This window comes from Leptodactylus fuscus, chromosome 11 (assembly GCF_031893055.1).
Source record: "Leptodactylus fuscus isolate aLepFus1 chromosome 11, aLepFus1.hap2, whole genome shotgun sequence".
Taxonomy (NCBI): Eukaryota; Metazoa; Chordata; class Amphibia; order Anura; family Leptodactylidae; genus Leptodactylus; species Leptodactylus fuscus.
This window is the reverse complement of record NC_134275.1, coordinates 73783561-73801812: the sequence shown is the minus strand read 5'-3', so window position 1 is coordinate 73801812 and position 18252 is coordinate 73783561. Positions and strand designations below refer to the sequence as shown.

Below are 18252 nucleotides of genomic sequence, written 5' to 3'. Positions count from 1 at the left end.
TAAATTGGAAGGAGAAGAGGTGAGAAATAAAAGGAAAAAAAAAAAAACAAGCAGCAAAATATGAAATTTGTATTTTTATTGCAATTAACATCAATATAAAACAGCTTGCAAGAAGATGACAAGTTTAGATCCAAGCAATACAAAATTGTAAATTTACATCCAATGGTTGCAGCATATAATAATATAAAAACAGGCAAGTCATAGGATTAGATCTTCACGAGCCGTATAAAAGATATGATCTGTCATTGTATGGGCATTGTAGGGCACGTTCACATAATAACATTCATGCAGTTCATGTAAAAATGAACAAGGTATAAAATGTATGAAATTTATGGTCACGTGCAGAAAAGAACAGTTTTCCAGCACTACCTGCCCTCACACCTATAAAAGAAGTGTGGACAAGACCTAATACTAGATCTTTAAGTGAGAACATTTCATTGTGTGAATTCTGATACGAGGATCCTGACGGTGAAAGTCAGACTGTACCTTAAATACATTGATGGTCCTCGGTAAGGTCACTCTTTCAGAGGCGTATGCATAGTAGTATGTCAGTAAACAGTTAATCTTGGGTTCAGAGGGCTTAGTCACATGATGATATACGCTACTCCGTTCCACTTATCCTGACAATAAAGGAGCCGCTCCTTCCCCCTTCAAAATTTCCCAAGGCCACCACATGGAGCTGCAGCGTGGCCATATGCACTTGTACATGGCACTACTTTGGAGGGGACACAGCGCTACCAGCTGGAGCTCCACTGATGGGATGAGAAGAAAACCTGTCATGGTCCCCAAACCTTCCATATTATAAGCTGGGGTTAGAGATCAGACACAAGGTAAATTTAAGATTACAAAGCATGATGGGTAATTCTGAAATAAATCCAGCTGAAAGCCACATAAGGGAAAATGCTTGGTAAACCTATGAGCCTTAAGTGTTTTCTTAAGACAAGATCAAGTCCGAAAACTAGAAAATGGTTCACTTTATGGAAAAGTGTTGGTGAGACGTCCTCAACCGGTTATGCCCTTTCCTTGCTCAGTTGATTTATGTTGGGCTCAGAGCGGGCCCCATGTGCCCTGACAGACATGCCAACTCCAGACGTGTGTCAGGTATGCACATAGGTTTTCTGCAACAATTTACCAGTTTTTGCAAGGCAGCAATAGTCATAAGATGTTTATTGACAGCCTTCTCCCCATTTCTGTGCATAGGGAGTAAACTGTCAATCAGCGGCAGCCATGCATTGAGCTAGATTGTGCTACACCTGCAAAACTGTACAATGCAGTATTCCTGATACTTAGACAAACATAATGGACATACCACTGTCTGTCACTACTTCATGTTACATAAAATTGCTGATAGATTCCCTTAGAATTGAAGAAACATATCTCAGCACCTTCCATTTCACTGTAATGTATATCTAGTGCTCGTTATATCCTTACTGACTATATATTTGGTCCAGGCAATAGGATCATTGTTTAGGAGAGCCTTACTCATCCCACCATGGCTGCTTGCTAAGAACTCAGATTACATACCCACGAGCACCTAGAGCTAGACTTGTCCGATTTCCCAAGCAATGCTATAAACTATGCCAGAGTTATAGATCTGGGAAAAACAAACTGCTCAGTAACCAATGAAAAATTTAGCTCCCGGATACATAGTTGGGTGGACATTTCTTGGCTTGTCAAATGTGGGCTATGGCACTCTTTGGTGTGGCTCATACCCATTCCCGTCACTTATGTGTTCTAGATTTAACAAGAAAGCCTTGAACTCTTGGCATTATTCTAGGGCAGTGATGGCGAACCTATGGCACGCGTGCCAGAGAGGGCACGCAGAGCCCTCTATGCTGGCACGGTTGCGGTCGCCCGGATCGCTCAGTAACGGGGAATCCGGTACAGGATTCCCCGTTAGCGAGCGATCGCTGCTTTCAGCTGGATGTGCAAATGCACATCCAGCTGAAAGCTTTCAGTGTAGGCCGCGCGGTACGCACGGCCTACATTGACTATACAGAGTGTGACCTCTGCACCGGCGCGGACATGATGACGTAAGTCATTAGCGCCCATAGTGTATAGGAGAAAGAGAGGACGCCCGGCGGCCCTTCAGGTTAGTGTATATGTGTATTGTCTGGGGAGGGGGCTGCTCTGGACCATTTTGTGTTGTTAGGGAGGGGGAACTACTGTGGAATATTTTATGCTGTGTGGGGAAGGGGCTACTGTGAACCATCTCATGCTGTGTGGGGAGGGGGCTACTGTGGAATATTTCATGCTGTCTGGGCAGGGGGCTACTGAGGACCATCTCATGCTGTGTGGGGAGGGGGCTACTGTGGACCATTTCATGCTGTGTGGGGAGGGGGCTACTGTGGACCACTTCATGCTGTGTGGGGAGGGGGCTACTGTGGACCACTTCATGCTGTGTGGGGAGGGGGCTACTGTGGACCACTTCATGCTGTGTGGGGAGGGGGCTACTGTGGACCATTTCATGCTGTGTGGGGAGGGGGCTACTGTGGAGTATACTGTGGAGGTATAATCCCATGGGGGGGCCATCGCGGGGCAGATTGTACTGTCTGTGGGGGCCACTGCAGGGCAGATTGTAGTGTGTGTGGGGGCCACTGCGGGGCAGATTGTCCTGTGTCTGTGGGGGCCACTGCAGGGCAGATTGTACTGTCTTTTTTTTTTTATGTAGATTGTGAGCCCCACATAGAGCTCACAATGTACATTTTTCCCTATCAGTATGTCTTTGGAATATGGGATGGAAATCCATGCAAACATGGGGAGAACATATAAACTCCTTGCAGATGGTTTTATGCCCTTGGGATTCGAACACCAGGATTCCAGCGCTGCAAAGCTGCAGTGCTAACCACTGAGCCACCGTGTGGCCCCCTGGCAGATTGTACTGTGTGTGGGGGCCACTGCGGGACAGATTGTACTGTGTGTGGGGGGGCACTGCAGGGCAGATTGTACTGTGTCCGGGGGGGCCACTGCAGGGCAGATTGTACTGTGTGTGGGGGGGCCACTGCAGGGCAGATTGTACTGTGTGTGTGGGGCCACTGGGGGCAGATTGTACTGTGTACAGACCTTTCAGTACAAGCTCTGTAAAGCTCCATTCACACGACTGTAATTTGTGGGTCCGCAATTGTGGATCCAAAGAGTTTTAAGGTTAAATTGCCGTGTTGGCACTCCGCGATAATTTATTGGGTTTTGGGTTACAGTTTGGGCACTCGGTCTCAAAAAGGTTCGCCATCACTGTTCTAGGGTGATAGAACTATAGCAGTGTTACATCTCTTAGATTACTCGGGACTTATCTCCACCTCTACCAACTCCAACACATCGCATTCTTCAATGGGCACCCCTCCATGGATTCCAACCCAGTTGTAATTTTTTTCTCTAGCCCCCATTGTTCCCAAGCAATAACTTCTGTTAGCTTTCTACCATCAGGTGGGCGGTCCTAGGCTGGAAGAGAAATAGAGGAACCACCCACTTGACTGTACGGAACATAGTTGTATAAAAACTGACAACAAATGATTGCAGGCTAGAGAATAAATTCTAGTTGCACCGGAATCAGTGGAGCAGTGTTTATTGAGGGTGCAAAGAGTTGGAGGAGGTGGTGAATGGTCCCCTTCAAGGTGGCTACTAAACGTCTGTATAGAGCTGTCGAAGACCTTGGAATATGCATGCTGTACACAATGACTTTTGTTGTGCGATCACTGCAGCAAGTTATCTTAATCAAGTCAAAATGGCGAGCACATTCATCTGCTATTGTGGAATATACACCTATGTAGTTTTGTGTGGCCCTAGTTTAGGGACAGTCTGTTGTCACCACCACAATACGAAATACGTTAGAGCTTATTACAAAGGCCGCTTTCACCACTCAATGTAATTGAAGTCAACATGTCAATTCAGTTCTGCAAAGGTGGGTTTCGGGATGGTGGATACAGGTGATATGTGGTAAGATCTGCCACGGGCCTCAAGTTGGCCATAGACATTTAAATAACGTTGGTTGAACCCGGTCACCAGCCAATGTGTAACCCAATTTGCCCCTGGGTGAAAAAAACCATCAGGCTAATGAATGTCAACATGCGCAATTGTTTGCGTTACTGGGGAGATTGCTTTCTCCACTCTCCCCATTCAGAACACATGTACGCTTGGCCATGCAGCCTAGAAACATTGTTTCATTTCATATACTATTAACTTATTATTAGTTTTGTTACAAAGGACTGACTTTTGAGATTTTGTGTAGATACATACGTCATGTCATACTCTACAATAATCCAGTGTTATTCGGGTAACACTCTACAAATTAGACACATATTATGGCAGTAAAGGCATGTACATACATTTCAATAGAAGATACTTTAGCTTTGAGTTAAGACATATTGCCTGGTTATCTAATCTGACCAAGGTAAAAGCATATAGTAGATATCCACATACCCATGCAAAATGATCTGGTCAGAGGACAATCCCAATTATTGGAGAGTCTACATGCTTGTCATAGAGCCCGTATAATACTGCTATACGACTGGACAGAAAAAGAAATGGAATCAAAATTTGGATTTAATACTTGGCTTTAATAAGAGTCATTCACGGAGGAGAACAAAGCAAATACGTCAGATGCTTCTTGTAGAAAGAACAGAAACATACATACGACACATGACGACATGCAAACATAGACACACAGTCACCATCATGCATCCAATGACCGCAAATTATTTACAATTTTAGGTGGTTATTTCCACGGATAAGACAGAAGCAGCATTGACAAAACAAGAAAATAAAGGATTTTTTAAATGATTTTTGGGGATGTTTAATGTTAGTTGACACCAGAAAGCCTTTGCGATCTTCTGATGACATTCTCATTGGTAATGGATATTTCACCTGCCTTCTATATATATATCTGGCATTAGTGATAGAATTTACAGCAATAGATAAGGTACATAGAAATAATAAGAGATTGACACCTTATTACATAGTAGTTTTCATAAGTGAAGAGACTGAGATCATTCTTAAAGGGGCTAAGCCACAAAAGGATTTATCCACCATCTATAAAAGAAGATATAAAATATTCTTCTATAAATAGAAGATATGTTGCTGATCAGTGGAGGTTCAACCACAGATATAAAATATTCTTCTATAAATAGAAGATATGTTGCTGATCAGTGGAGGTTCAACCACGGAAACCCTTAAAATTCTGAAAACAGGGGGTATTTTACTTCCATTGAGAATATATCCCTGGTATCAGTGGGAGTAAAACAGCCCCGTCCCCAGGATCGGTTAGGATCTCAGTGGTTGGACCTCCACCGATCAGCACCTCAATGTATCCTCTATCCCATGGATCTAGGATAAATCTTTTCCATGGCCTAAACTCTTGAAATGAACACCAAGTGTAAAAAAATGCAACAAAACATTCAGCACTTCTTATTAATCAATCTCATTCTTCCCTTTGATTCTATTTTATTTAATAGAATTTGACAACTTAAAACATGTAAAGAAAAATTCCCAGGAACTCGGCAATGTCATCTCCTTCTCTTCACTAACCTGTATGGGGTTGTAAGACATCTAGCTGCAGCAGGAGCTTCCCCCCTATCTGCAGTAGAATAAAAGATGAATTAAACTCCACCCCTTGGCTAACATTGAGCAGATCACAAAGATTAAGGTCTCGGTTTCCTGCAGGATTTCTATAAGACTGGGTCAGATTCAAGCAGAATATGCTGCAGACGGGCAATGGGGGCCAACTATTTTTGAAGATTTGACTTTTAATATGGACCTGTCAAAAGAACAAAACCCCATGAATAGCGCCCCCTATCAGAGGTGATATACAATGTTCTTGTTTCAATTTCTTAGGTTCATAAGTTGCAAGGGAAGTGAGCCCATGTGACCCCTCTTTGCTGAAAGCGGACATGGCATGAATGTTTACTTCTTCCCAGCCATGATTTGACACTTTAGGAGGATTGGAGTCTAGGGTTGAGCCGATCTTGAGATTTCAAGATCGATTTTAAAATCCTATTTCCGATCATTTTCCAGCTGATCTCGATCCTGATCGAGATCGTGAAATTTGCCCGATTGCCGATCGGAATCCGATCCTTTCCGAACCCGATCCTCAACCCTAGTCAATGCTTCTCTATGGGAAAATTCACTTTTAGGATTGAGCCGATCTTGAGATAACCTCCGATCTCGATCCCGCTGGAAAAGATCGGGTCGGAATTCCGATCACGAAATTTACTCGATCACCGATCGAAATCTGATCTTTTCCGATCCCGATCGCTCAAACCTATTGGAGTCCTTCATGTACAAGGTGCAATTCCAGAAGAACCACACCAACTTCAGGACTTGATAAAGACCCTGCTGGTGGATTTGTCTTAAGATATACAATGATATACTAGAGGTCGTCTTACTATCAACCTCGGTCTACGTCTTTCCTAGAAGAAACAGAAAAAACATCAAATTTTTTTTGGTGGATCTTCTAAGATATGTTTAAACTTCTCCTTGGCCTTGGTTCACATCTGTGCTGTTTAATCCCTTCTTAATTCCCATCCTGGAATCAGAAGAACGGATTAAATAATAAAGAAACAGATCTGTCAGCAGATCCCAAGGGACAAGATTTACTGTAATGGATTATGTCGGAAAATCGGTTTTCTGCGACTTCGTTGGACAAAGAAGAGACTCACAAGACCTTCTTGTCCAAGATTTTAGACGGACTCTGTGCCAGGGAAATGGAGCCAGTGATTCCACGTATTAATAATCTATTACTGCGTTATTTCACAGCATACCGCCAGATAAGATAACTTTTTATAAATGAATAGTGTGATGATGTTAGGCAGTAAGGCCCGCCCTTCTGACAGTGGGGAGATATTGGTGTTGAAATTACCGGCACCGATATCTCCGACACTGGGGCTCATACTGAGACTACATTCAGCGCACTATTGGTTCTCTAGCAGTATATAATACCGCTCCAGCAGGTTAGTTAATGGAGATATTGCCTTCTTATATACAAGTGGAGATGCCCTTTCAGTAAGGCTGAATTAACATCCGCATTGTTCTGTTCATGCATTGGGGTAGAAAAACTGAATTAAAAGGGTCCTAAAATCTTAATATTGATGGCTTATCCTTAGGATTGGCCATCATTACCATACTGGTGAGGGTGCAGGACGTTGGACTCTTTTCAGCACAGTATATAGAACTGTAAACAGATGACTTCATGCTATACTGCCATGCTATTGCAGATCAGCTCTCAAACAGCGCTAAAATGCAATAATCTGCATATGATGCTGTCAGTGCAGGTGTGAACACAGTCTAAGTGGACTGTAATCAGCTTTGTCATCACAGAACTTTCAATTACCAGCTTACAGGGTGGATCCAAATAACTGGAAACGTCCTGGTCTGTGAAGACTCCAGACTGTGTCTCGGCCTCCAAGCCCATTAAACATGGATTGTCATTTACTGAACAGACCCTTTTGATTTCCTAACCTATTAATAGCGCAGTGCACAAGGTGTATCTAGGGAACGCTATAATAAATTAACAACACCACAGTGCTTGGATTATAACCGATACAACCTACACGTAAGGTACCATCAAAGTACTAAATTATTAGTAGCTGACCAAGGGTGTGTGAGGAGGGGTCAGCACTTGTACAGTGCACACCCCTCTAGGGACTCATAGTAAGGCCTGCTTCACATCTGTGTCGGTAATCCGTTCAGGGGAACCCCTCCCCGAATGGATTACCAAATGCATTGTGTGATAGCACATGGTCCTCATAGACTATAATGGGGTCCGTGTGCTTGCCGCGAGATCTACGCAGGAAAGTACTTCACAATCTACTTTTCTGATCTTGCGGCAAGCACACGGACCCCATTATAGTCTATGGGGTCCATGTGCTATCACTGCATGCAAATGCATTGGGTAGTCTGTTCGGAGTGTCCCCATGCAGACTTCCCAAACACAGATGTGAACCAAGGGTAAGACTTTTGTAGACCCATTTATGGATAAAGGGAACTTGTCACCAGAGCAAAATTGTTTTGTAGTCATTCCTTTAACTTACACTCCCCGCTTTATTTTTGTAAGATGGCCATCCGCTTCTCAGGACACCCTATGCCCACTGTGGTCTGGTAGTCTGAGACAGCCAAGAGCATAGGGGGGGTCTCAGGCCACAGAAAGACCTGCAAAGCTTGTGGCTATTTTACAAACATGAAGAGGGGACTGGGAGCCTGTTCTAATGTGAGACATGATACGTCTGTACCCCAACCCTAAAAAACCTTTTAGAAATAGAGCTGCACATTTAAGTGTTTGTCCAGGCTTCTATTTTTCTTTCCATTTAACAGATACATTGAAACAAAGTGTGTTAACTACATGGCGGCACAGAACATTAACTCAATAGCTTTGGTTGTATTCTGCAGCAAGTTATCTGAGTTTACGTTTTGCTACATCTGTACAATCACATGTAACCCCATGTACAGTGTCACCATATAGAAGGGTCTACTCAGGAGCTGAAGGGTGCATAGAAAACTTTCCAAATGGCTAAGCAAAAAACAACAACAAAAACCCTCCAAAAATGGGGCGGCTGTTTTGGGGATATTCCCTCTGTAATTGCAGCAGACATGCTGTAGCATTTATTTTGCAGTATGTGTATGATCTGTATGCAGCTAGTGTACCCCATAATAGCAGTCTCTGGGTATACAATGTCTAACCCATGGTAACTACATCTGGTGTGGACATGGCCTTCCAGCATACCTACATTCTTAAATCAGTTTTTTTTTAATTCATATTTTAGAAGTGCAGGTAATAATAGTAACATATGAAAGAAGCATACTTATTTTTCCTGTTATTTCTCTTTTCCTGCACTCATGAAATCGGCAGCACATTGAAGTCTATGGAGAAGGGAGGAGGAGAGTACACAGAGTAATGCAGCTTGAAAGTCAGGGTCTCTTCATAGAGCTGGGTTAAACAATAAACTACTACCCAGCTCTGCAGGAAGACTAAACCCTGACTTTAAGGCTGAGGCCCCATGTTGCGGAAACGCAGCTTTTTTTGTTGCAGATTTTACTGCGGTTTTTAGAGCCAAAGTCCGGAGTGGATTTAACAGAAGGGAAACATCTAAGAGCTTCCTTTATATCTTCTATTCCTTTTCAATCCACTCCAGACTTTGGATCAAAAAACGCAGCAAAATCTGCAACAACAACAACAACAACAAAAAAAGCTGTGTTTCCGCAACGTGGCGCCTTAGCGTAAAGCTACGGTGATGTGTTATGTCTCCGCTCTCCTCCTCCCAAATCCACAAGTATGGATTTCATCTGTGTACTGGAAGATGGAAGAAAATAACATGAGAAAGAAGAATTTTCGTTAATAAATGACAAAGTTTCCTCTTATCAGCTGCACTTCTGATGTCTGAAAGTCAAGGACTCCGCACATGTCTATCCCGCTCATAGAGCCTTCACCACACACATTGCTTTAACCCATGTTAGCCCTGACATATAACTAACAACACAATGAGGGATTAATACTGCTTTGCTACAAGAAATTTGCAATCTCTTAAATCATGACAATAGGTGATATCAATCGGTTTGGAGATTCGTCCACTTTGGGCAATACATCGCTTTGTGCCCCCTTAATACATTTCCTTACACGTCTGAACAGAACAATGGCACTGACCTGGGAAAGTCTATTGTATAAAAGGGAAACAAACGTGTGCAAAAATGTAAAAACTACATTTAATAATTAAAAAAAAAAACCCAAAAAACAATATTTTCCTGCATGTATATTACACGTAGTAGTAATATCTGGAATGGTTTAGATGGGTAAAATATTACACTCAAATAAGTGTAAAGCTATACAGATCCTCTGTAAACACAAGTATTGTGCGGGGATAGTGAAAACACGTGGCGTAATAGGCGACTGCATCTAATTTCGGTTTACAGCCAATTGCGTCAAATAAATACTACTTTTAGTACTGCTCTAGTGTGACACCTCGTATAAAAATATACCTTTTTAATAAATAGTTTATATTTTTTTTCTTCTTCAAAACAGTCTGTAACAAACCACGTCTCTTAACTCCGGTATAAACTGCAGCAAACCTCAGTGCATTGCGAAGAAACTTATCAGACCGCTGCTTTTGGTTACTGCGAGGACGTAAAAAGATGGAAACTTAGAACGAATTCGGGAAAAAAAGAAAAAAAACATTATGGAAGAAACTGAAAAAGCGTAAAACAATATAGATACATTGTAATATCAGATAGAAAAATGAAAAGTGTTGTAGAAAAATGCACAGCACATTTCTGCCCACATGTTACTATATATATATATACATATATATATATATACACATATATATATATATATCTACACAGGGATCGGAGTGCTAGTTCTGCACTTGCATGGAGACCTGATCATTCCCTGTGGGTAAGGTTGCATTACAGAACAACCCCTTTAAAGTTTTAAATGGGCTGTACCGATATTTAAAGAGGACCTCCCATCACCTCCACCAAACTGCATCGTTCCATAAGTGCAGCTCCACTGATTCCAGCGCAGTTGGAATTTTTTTCTCTAGTCCCCACCATTCCTGAGCAATTCGTGCACTTAGCTTTAGCACAATTAGTTTCTATGCTGTCAGATAGGCAGACCTGGGTGGAACAGAAAGACAGGGAACGCCCACTGGACAGCATAACTGTGCTGAAAATAACAGAACTGATTGCTCAGGAACCATGGGGGCTAGAGAGAAAATTCCAATTGTGCCAGAATCAGGATGCAATGTATTGAAGTTATGGAGGTGGTGAAAGGTCCTCTTTAAATTTTGGAACTTTCCACAGGATGGGATGCTGATCAGTATGGATCAGACCTATGGAACTTCCATTGAAAACACAAGACAGGAATACAAATATAACAGGTCAAACGCGCGCTCATCCATTTATCACTATAAGACTGCTGAAGCTTTGTACCCCGCTTCTTTTTGGCAGTCCCATACAGATGAATGCCCACTGCCCCATTCATATCGGTGAACTCTCCTTCTCACAAATGCTGGGGTTCCCAACAATAACATACATGTTCCCTATTCTGTGGATAGGGAATAGGTTTAAAACTCGGTACAACCTCTTTAGGCCAAGTTCACACTGAGGGGCGGATTTTGGCACCGAGTGACGTGGGGGGTCAAAATCTGCCTGCCACGACTGTCTACATAGACCACCATTGTGAGGAGGCGGATTATGACGTGGATTACGCGCCATATTCCGCCCCCTCTGTGCCCGTGTGAACGAAGTCTTAAGGGGGCAGCTCACCCTTTGTCCGCATGGCTTAATGTAAACTACCTGCTTGTCCTAAGGAAAGTCCTATACAGGTACATTCATTCTTACCTAGAGAGCAGTAATACAGGTCTATATATTAATGTATGCTCCTATATGGGAATAGATGGATGTACATGTAATGGAGAGATCCTAGACCGGGGTCACTCATGCAGCAACAAGTAATGCTATACAATCCAGGTTTATACCCAAAGAGCAATGCGAATACATAACCTTCTTCCATAAAAACAACTCAATTTGACGCTCTACATAAAGGTGATAAATGAAGAAATAAACCATAAAAAAAGACAACTCAAACTGATAAGTCTTCCTGTGCAATAAGACGCGGTTAGTCGGCTGTTAGAAATGTATGTTCTCACGAATAGAAAAATGCAGGATACATGTCTTCAACGTCAAGGGATGTGCAATGCTTTGCATAAAGGCGACGTTATCGTATACAGCACATGCACCGAGAAATTTAGGCAAAAGATTCATCCAGACGCGTCGTCTGAACACCCACAAGTCTTTGCAGCAAGGGGGGGATACGTAAGAATCAGAAGTCGGAGTCCTCTCGTGTCTTCTCGTGGCCTTGGCTGAAAGGGAATACAGGGTTTGATCTTAGGTGTAACGTAGTAAGATTGCCGAGGAGTAACGCTCTAGTTTTTAGTGGTATGGTCGGCCTCGCACAGTGTATTCGCGTATATCATTGATATACGTCAAAAGAAGACAGCAAAGGATTCAGTTTGTACTCCTCTAATCCTATTCGAGAGAGACACCCGTTCTCCACATTTTTGTAGGATATCAGCATAGGCAGCTGGAACTGTAAATTCTGGAAAACAAAATAGTAATAATTAGGATTTTGGGAATGGTTCATGGTTTATACGTATTTAGGTGGAAATGGGGATGAGGACTAGTTTAGAGAATGCTCTTTACTTCTAGCTTATACAGCAGTGGCCAATGACCTGTGACTCTCCAGTTGTTGGGTTATCCAGGAGTCAATTGATCGGTGGTGATCACCAGGACCCCTACAGATCAGTAGAATCAAGGACCCTAACGCTCGCTGGAGCTTCACTGTATACACAGGTACAGCGGCTTATCTATACAGTCATCTAGGTCTGCGTCTAGTAGTCTGGGTCAATCCCATTCACTTAGAGGGACTAGGCTGACAAACTTTGCTTTATGAAAAACCGCTTTCAGTCTGGGCCCCATGTGGTGTCAAAAAAAAAATGCAGCGAGTCCTTGAAAAGTGGTTGGGATTCTAGCGAATCCCATCGACAAATTGCAGAAATGCTGCGTTTTCCAAAACCATTGCATTTTTGGAAATCACAGCTTTTCAATTATACCTATGGAAACCCCAGTGGTTTCCCTACAGGTATAAATGAAGCAGAAAGTCCACGGAGGAAAATTCTACCGACTTTCTGTGAAAAGCACTGCAGGAAAAAACAAATTTTTCCCCACAGCACTTGCTGTAACCTGGTACTTAGCCTGAGGCGAAGGCCCCAATGTTGCGGAAAAGCTGCTTGTTCGGCCTGAGGCGAAGGCCCCAATGTTGCGGAAAAGCTGCTTGTTCGTTGCAGATTTTGCTGCCAAACCCGGGAGTGGCAACAAGAGCAATCCAATCCACTGCTGGATTGGAAGGAAGGAGAGGTCACTGATAGGAAAAGCTATCAGCAAACAAACGAAATGTTCAGATTCAGTATGCCATTGGGCTTTTGAGACCCGTTGACAGGTCCTTTATAAGAAGCTGACCAATAAATCACCAGCATGCAAAGCATCAAACAAAAAGTCTGTGCCTCTGTATTAGTCCTTTCGGAGACAATCTCAGTCTATCTAGTCAGTAGGGTTGAGCCGATCTTGAGATTTCAAGATCGATTTCCGATCATTTTCCAGCCGATCTCGATCGTGAAATTTGCACGATCGCCGATCGGAATCCGATCTTTTCCAATCCCGATCTTCAACCCTAGTCAATGCTTTTCTATGGGAAAAGTCACTTTTAGGGTTGAGCCGATCTCGATCGTGAAATTTACTCGATCGCCGATGGGAATCCGATCTTTTCCGATCCCGATCGCTCAACCCTACTAGTCAGTGTTTGGACAATGGACAGGAGACCTTGCCAAAGCTGCTCTGTGGTTTAGGGAGATCTCCGCATAAAACATATGTCTTCGTCTTCATTTTACAGAGCAATGAGGACTATAAACTGCATTGTCAAGCCCAACCTGTCAGGATTGTGCTGCATGCACACAGCCTGGAGAACGCTCCATATGCTTCGTTGAAAGCTTGGGAGAAAGGTGACATCCATGCAAAATCATTCCACATAAAACTATTAAGCACAACGTCCCGCTTTCTATACAAACAGATACAGCACAGACGAATTGGTCATTTAACTATCTAAATGCCATGTGCACTTTTGCACCCATCAATGGACCTAAATAGTTCAACAGTTTGGCGTAATTCTAGACACTTGGGGCTTCATGGACATTAGTTTTAATGTTTAGTGACCCTTATACCGATAGTTTGAAAGGGACATAGGAAAAGTAATCATTGGATATCTGAATTCAATATGGCAGCACTGCACTCACTTACCGTATACTGTATAAAGGGAACAACTACTTATAATGCACAGATCATCTACATATAAAGCGTAATAAAAGATAGTGGAAGATAGAAGTAAATAGGACGTGATTTATAGCGAGCAGATGCCACGATTAACAGGAAGCGGAATTACATCTATGCTTAGCAATAAAATCACACATAAGCCATATGCCAGCAAATGCTGAAAGATGAAATTATCGCTTTCCTTTAGGATTTTCTACAATAGAAGTAGTCAGGTTTAGGTTTACTCACACAAATGGAATTAGATAAACCCCCTATATACTGCCGATTCTATCGGGTGCAGGTGGAAAGGACGCCATGAGCTGCTGTAAATGCCCGTGCAAAGGGAATGGATATATATAATACATTTTGGGCAAGGCGTCTTTATTCTGCATTAAAGTGCAGCCTTCGTTCCAATGAGGTGAACAAACCAAAACCTGACCCCTCTACATGAGCGCGGTGATTCGGTGGCCGTACCACAATCCCAAGATTAAGCATCAATCAGAAAGTCTGCAGCAGATTAGAGCGGATCGGTTTCATCATATAATTTGGTTTATGATGCTGTACCTCTTATAGTACATTAGACTCATCTGAGAAGGTTCGTAAAAGTAGAGGCCTTACAGTCGATCGGGTAGACTCTGAACCACCTGTTTTGGTGCACATTTTCCGCTAAAATAGTGATACAAACAACACATAAATGAAGAATGAACATGCCGTGACCTGTATCATTTATAAAGAAATGGTTTTATGGCTGTCAGGGAGGTTTCATTAGACAGATACACTATAAATAAGAGATACAACAGAGTAAATAAAGAGGATATCCAGTCAAATCCATCTCCTATGTCATGGGTGAGAAGATCTTGTTGACCTGTGATTGTGAACCGCGATCGTGACATGTCAGAAGAATTTAAAGGGGCTATCTATAGACTGAAAGTGTCCCAGGTTCTGCAGGATCATGTGTCCCCCAACTCCTTCCTTTCCCCATCCTGTGGGAGGGGGCTGACCTTGTGATTGCAATGAGTGAGTCTGCCAGCTTCCATAGCACACAATATACAAGGCGACATGGAGGAGGGAGGGAGTCAGTCATGAAGCCCAGAGTCGGGTACCTGCAGAACCCAGGGGTGATGCTAGTGACTTCTGCTCCCTGGAAAACCCATTTACTAGTGGAGGATTCCCCGGTACCACTCTGCCCATGAGTAGGAACAAGAGTGCAGTACCTGGAAGTGCAGTTTGGTGGCGCACTTTTTATAATCCTTTAAAGGATGCAGAATATCAAAAGAAGCAAATCTCATCTACCCTCAGCCCCCAGCCCTCAAAGCCAATCTCTCATGCACTTTGATGCATGCACTGCCCAGGTCAGAAATGCAAAGGCTCACTAGCCCCAGTGGACTATTGTACAGTGATGTCACGTACCTAACACATACCTAGTGATCCACCTCAGCAGTCACCTGACCCTCTTCTCTCTTTGGTCCGACAGTACAAGCACCAGCGCGAAGCCCAAACCAAGGACTGGGGGGCAAGTATTGCTTCTTAGAAGGGTCTCCTAATCAATTGCTCAAGCTGTGTCCCATAGAGATCAGCTAGAATGTGTGGAGAGACCTGGCACTCCGTTCACCCCTATGGGACTGTTGGTGCTGCTGTAGATTATAGTCCCGGCAGCCCCAAAGAAGTGAACGGAGTGTCGAGTCACAAAGAGTCTCTAGGGGGACATTCGACCCCTTGGCCTCCTGATCACTGGAAGACCTGACTTTCGGGCACCCAGCGATCAGACACGTATCCCCTATTCCCAGAAGATGGGACACGAGTCCATAGAAAGGCTTAACCCCGTTAACCATTACGCATTACCCAATGAAAGCGGTGGGTTGTCTGTGTACAGCAATACAGGTCCTTGAGAGCAAGAGACAATCGATAACTGTGGCCAGGAGATGATGACCCTTAAAAGAGGACCCCGTATATTAACGGGACATTCCGAATTATATGAAAAAAATAAAATGTGCCCACTGCTAGCAAGTGTGATAATATAACACAAGAGGCTATACTCACCTGCTATACTCACCTTCCATGCTTACCTGGCTGCAGCGCTGACCTGCCTGTGTGACCCGCACGACCGCTCCCGCTGTACACCAATGAGACTAGTCCTGGCTGCAGTGGTGAAGGAGCTACACTGGCAGGCCATTGCTGCAGCCAAGTAAACATGACCTGCTGAGGACGAGCTGGGGAGATTTGCTTCTTTTGTTATATTCTCACAATTCCTAGTAGTTGGCAAACTCAAAAAAACTCAGAAAATCCAAACACTTTCCTAACAGCACATAAAAATGGATTTTCAAAACTGGACAAGCCCTTTAAGTGTCCATATTTAAAGTGATCTGCGTAATGACAGACTCCATTTTAGTTACAGTGAAAAAATTGTTCTGTAATTTAATGGGGAAAAGAAAAAAACGAATAGGATGGTGTGAATTCTGCCTCCAACTCTGGGTAGGAGGCTTAAGGAGCTGCAGATGAAAGCGCTTGCAGAAAGCCGTATTCGCATAGTACAAGATGAAGTCAAAAGTTACTACAGAAAAGAGACAGGTAAGGCACTGGCTTGCGCAGAACTGATATAATGGGCTTCTAACCAACCGGACCCCTAGCACTACAGAGACCATGAGGAGCATGCTTCTTATCTCTACAGGAAAGTCAGTGACAAATATGGAACCAGCCGAATGCATGAATAGTTAGAAGATATTCCTACTATGCCACAGTCTTAGGTAAGAAAACAGACTTTCACCAACAATTCTAGTTCTGTTAATAGACATTGCTTTAGTTCTTTCAGCACAGTTGGAATTTTCTCTCTAGCCCCCACCATTCCTGAGCAACAAACGCAGTTAGTTTTGGTGCCTGATGTGCTATTTAAAGGGATCCTATCTTTTAAACACATTTTTTTTCGCCCTACCATGTCGGACTAGCCTAAAGAAAGGCTATTCGACTCCTACCTTTATGCCCAGAGGCCACAAGAAAATGGCCGGTTACTTACTGTGTAAGCGGCCATTTTTCTCGTGGCCGCGGGCACGTGCAGACGGCTCTACAAGTTTCAAAGCCTGCACCGGAAGAAGACACAGGAAGATAGCGTTCCTGACGAAGATGGAGGCGGCGCTGGAGAGTTCTCTGGCAGCATTAGGGACGCCCCCAGTGCTGTTTGAGCACTGGGGCCCACCCCCAGTGCTGCGAGAGAACTCATTTGCATACCGGCGAAAACTGGTATTTCAAGCGAACAGTGGCCCGGAGAAGACTTCTAAAAGTAGGAAGCAAATAGCCTTTCTTAAGGCTATTATGACGTGGTAGGGAGAAAAAAATGTGTTTAAATGATAGGATCCCTTTAAGCGCTGTACTATCAGAAGGGCGGTGTCAGGCAGGGCGTGACTCAGAGCTCCAATCAGAGGCAACCAGAACCATACCCCTTACGTGCCCCTGCCTGACACCGCTTTCCTGACAGTACAGAGACTAAATAGTATATCAGGCACCAAAACTAACCGCACTGACTGCTCTGGAATGGTGGGGGCTAGAGAAAAAAATCCTACTGTACCAGAATCGGTACAGTTGGATACTGTAAATAATGAAAAAGCTGGACTTGCTGAGGGTGGTGAAAGGTCCACTTCATAGAGAACACCTTTCACCTGCCCCACCAACTCCAATCATTTTGCTTCCATCAGCAGAAGGCCCTCCACTGATTCTGGTGCAGTTCGAATTGTATCTCTAGACCTGACACTTCCTGAGCAATCAGTGCTGTTAGTTTCAGCTCCAATATGCTAATTAGGTTCTCTACTGTCAGTTGGGCAGCCCCGGGCTGAAGCAGATAGTCTGATTGTAGAAAGCCTAAATAGCATATTAGGAGCTGTAACTAGCAGCAAAGATTGCTCAGGAATGGTGGGAGATGAATGCCTGAGTGGCTCAGGAATGGTGGGAGATAAATGCCTGAGTGGCTCAGGAATGGTGGACCAGAATCAGTAGAGCGGCACGTACTAAAGGATGCAAAGAAAGTAATGCAGGTAGTGAAAGATCCCCTGCAAGGTTAGAAATAGACATGACCACAATAATAATACAAAAACATCATGACATAAAATGCAATTACTTCATGTGCAATATATCTAACTATTTCTATAAAAGTAAATGAGTTACGGAAATGTTGCATTCGTCTCTTTACAGAAAAGCGTGAGAAATAATTAAGAAAAGGAAAGTAGTAAGCAAAGCAAATTCACCTTAGTCACTCCAGGGGAAGCTGTGAGTACTGGAGGTTTGAGAAAGCATGAAGATAGTGGATGTTCCTGAGGAAGGCAAGTGTTTTGTTACCTGCTCCGAAGCCAAGACAGGGGACAGGGAGAGAAGCAGGATCAGTAAAAGGAAGACGAGATAGTGAGAGGTAACAGTGAGTAA

The 18252-nt window shown here is 43.4% G+C and overlaps 1 protein-coding gene across 2 annotated transcripts in view; it reads right to left on the bottom strand.

Annotated features, from left to right (window-relative positions):
- Positions 1 to 11853: 11853 nt before the first annotated feature.
- ATP11C (ATPase phospholipid transporting 11C (ATP11C blood group)) overlaps positions 11854 to 18252 on the bottom strand; it is a 104864-nt gene continuing 98465 nt past the window's right edge. The window contains exons 29-30 of one of the 2 annotated variants that reach the window (XM_075260237.1): positions 14410 to 14511; positions 11949 to 12079 (exon numbers count right to left, since the gene is read on the bottom strand). In XM_075260237.1, the coding sequence (XP_075116338.1) occupies positions 14413 to 14511 (99 nt within the window). In that variant the 3' untranslated portion in view covers positions 11949 to 12079; positions 14410 to 14412. Of the gene's footprint in view, positions 12080 to 14409; positions 14512 to 18252 lie in introns of both variants that reach the window. The other variant, XM_075260236.1, reaches the window with a different exon arrangement.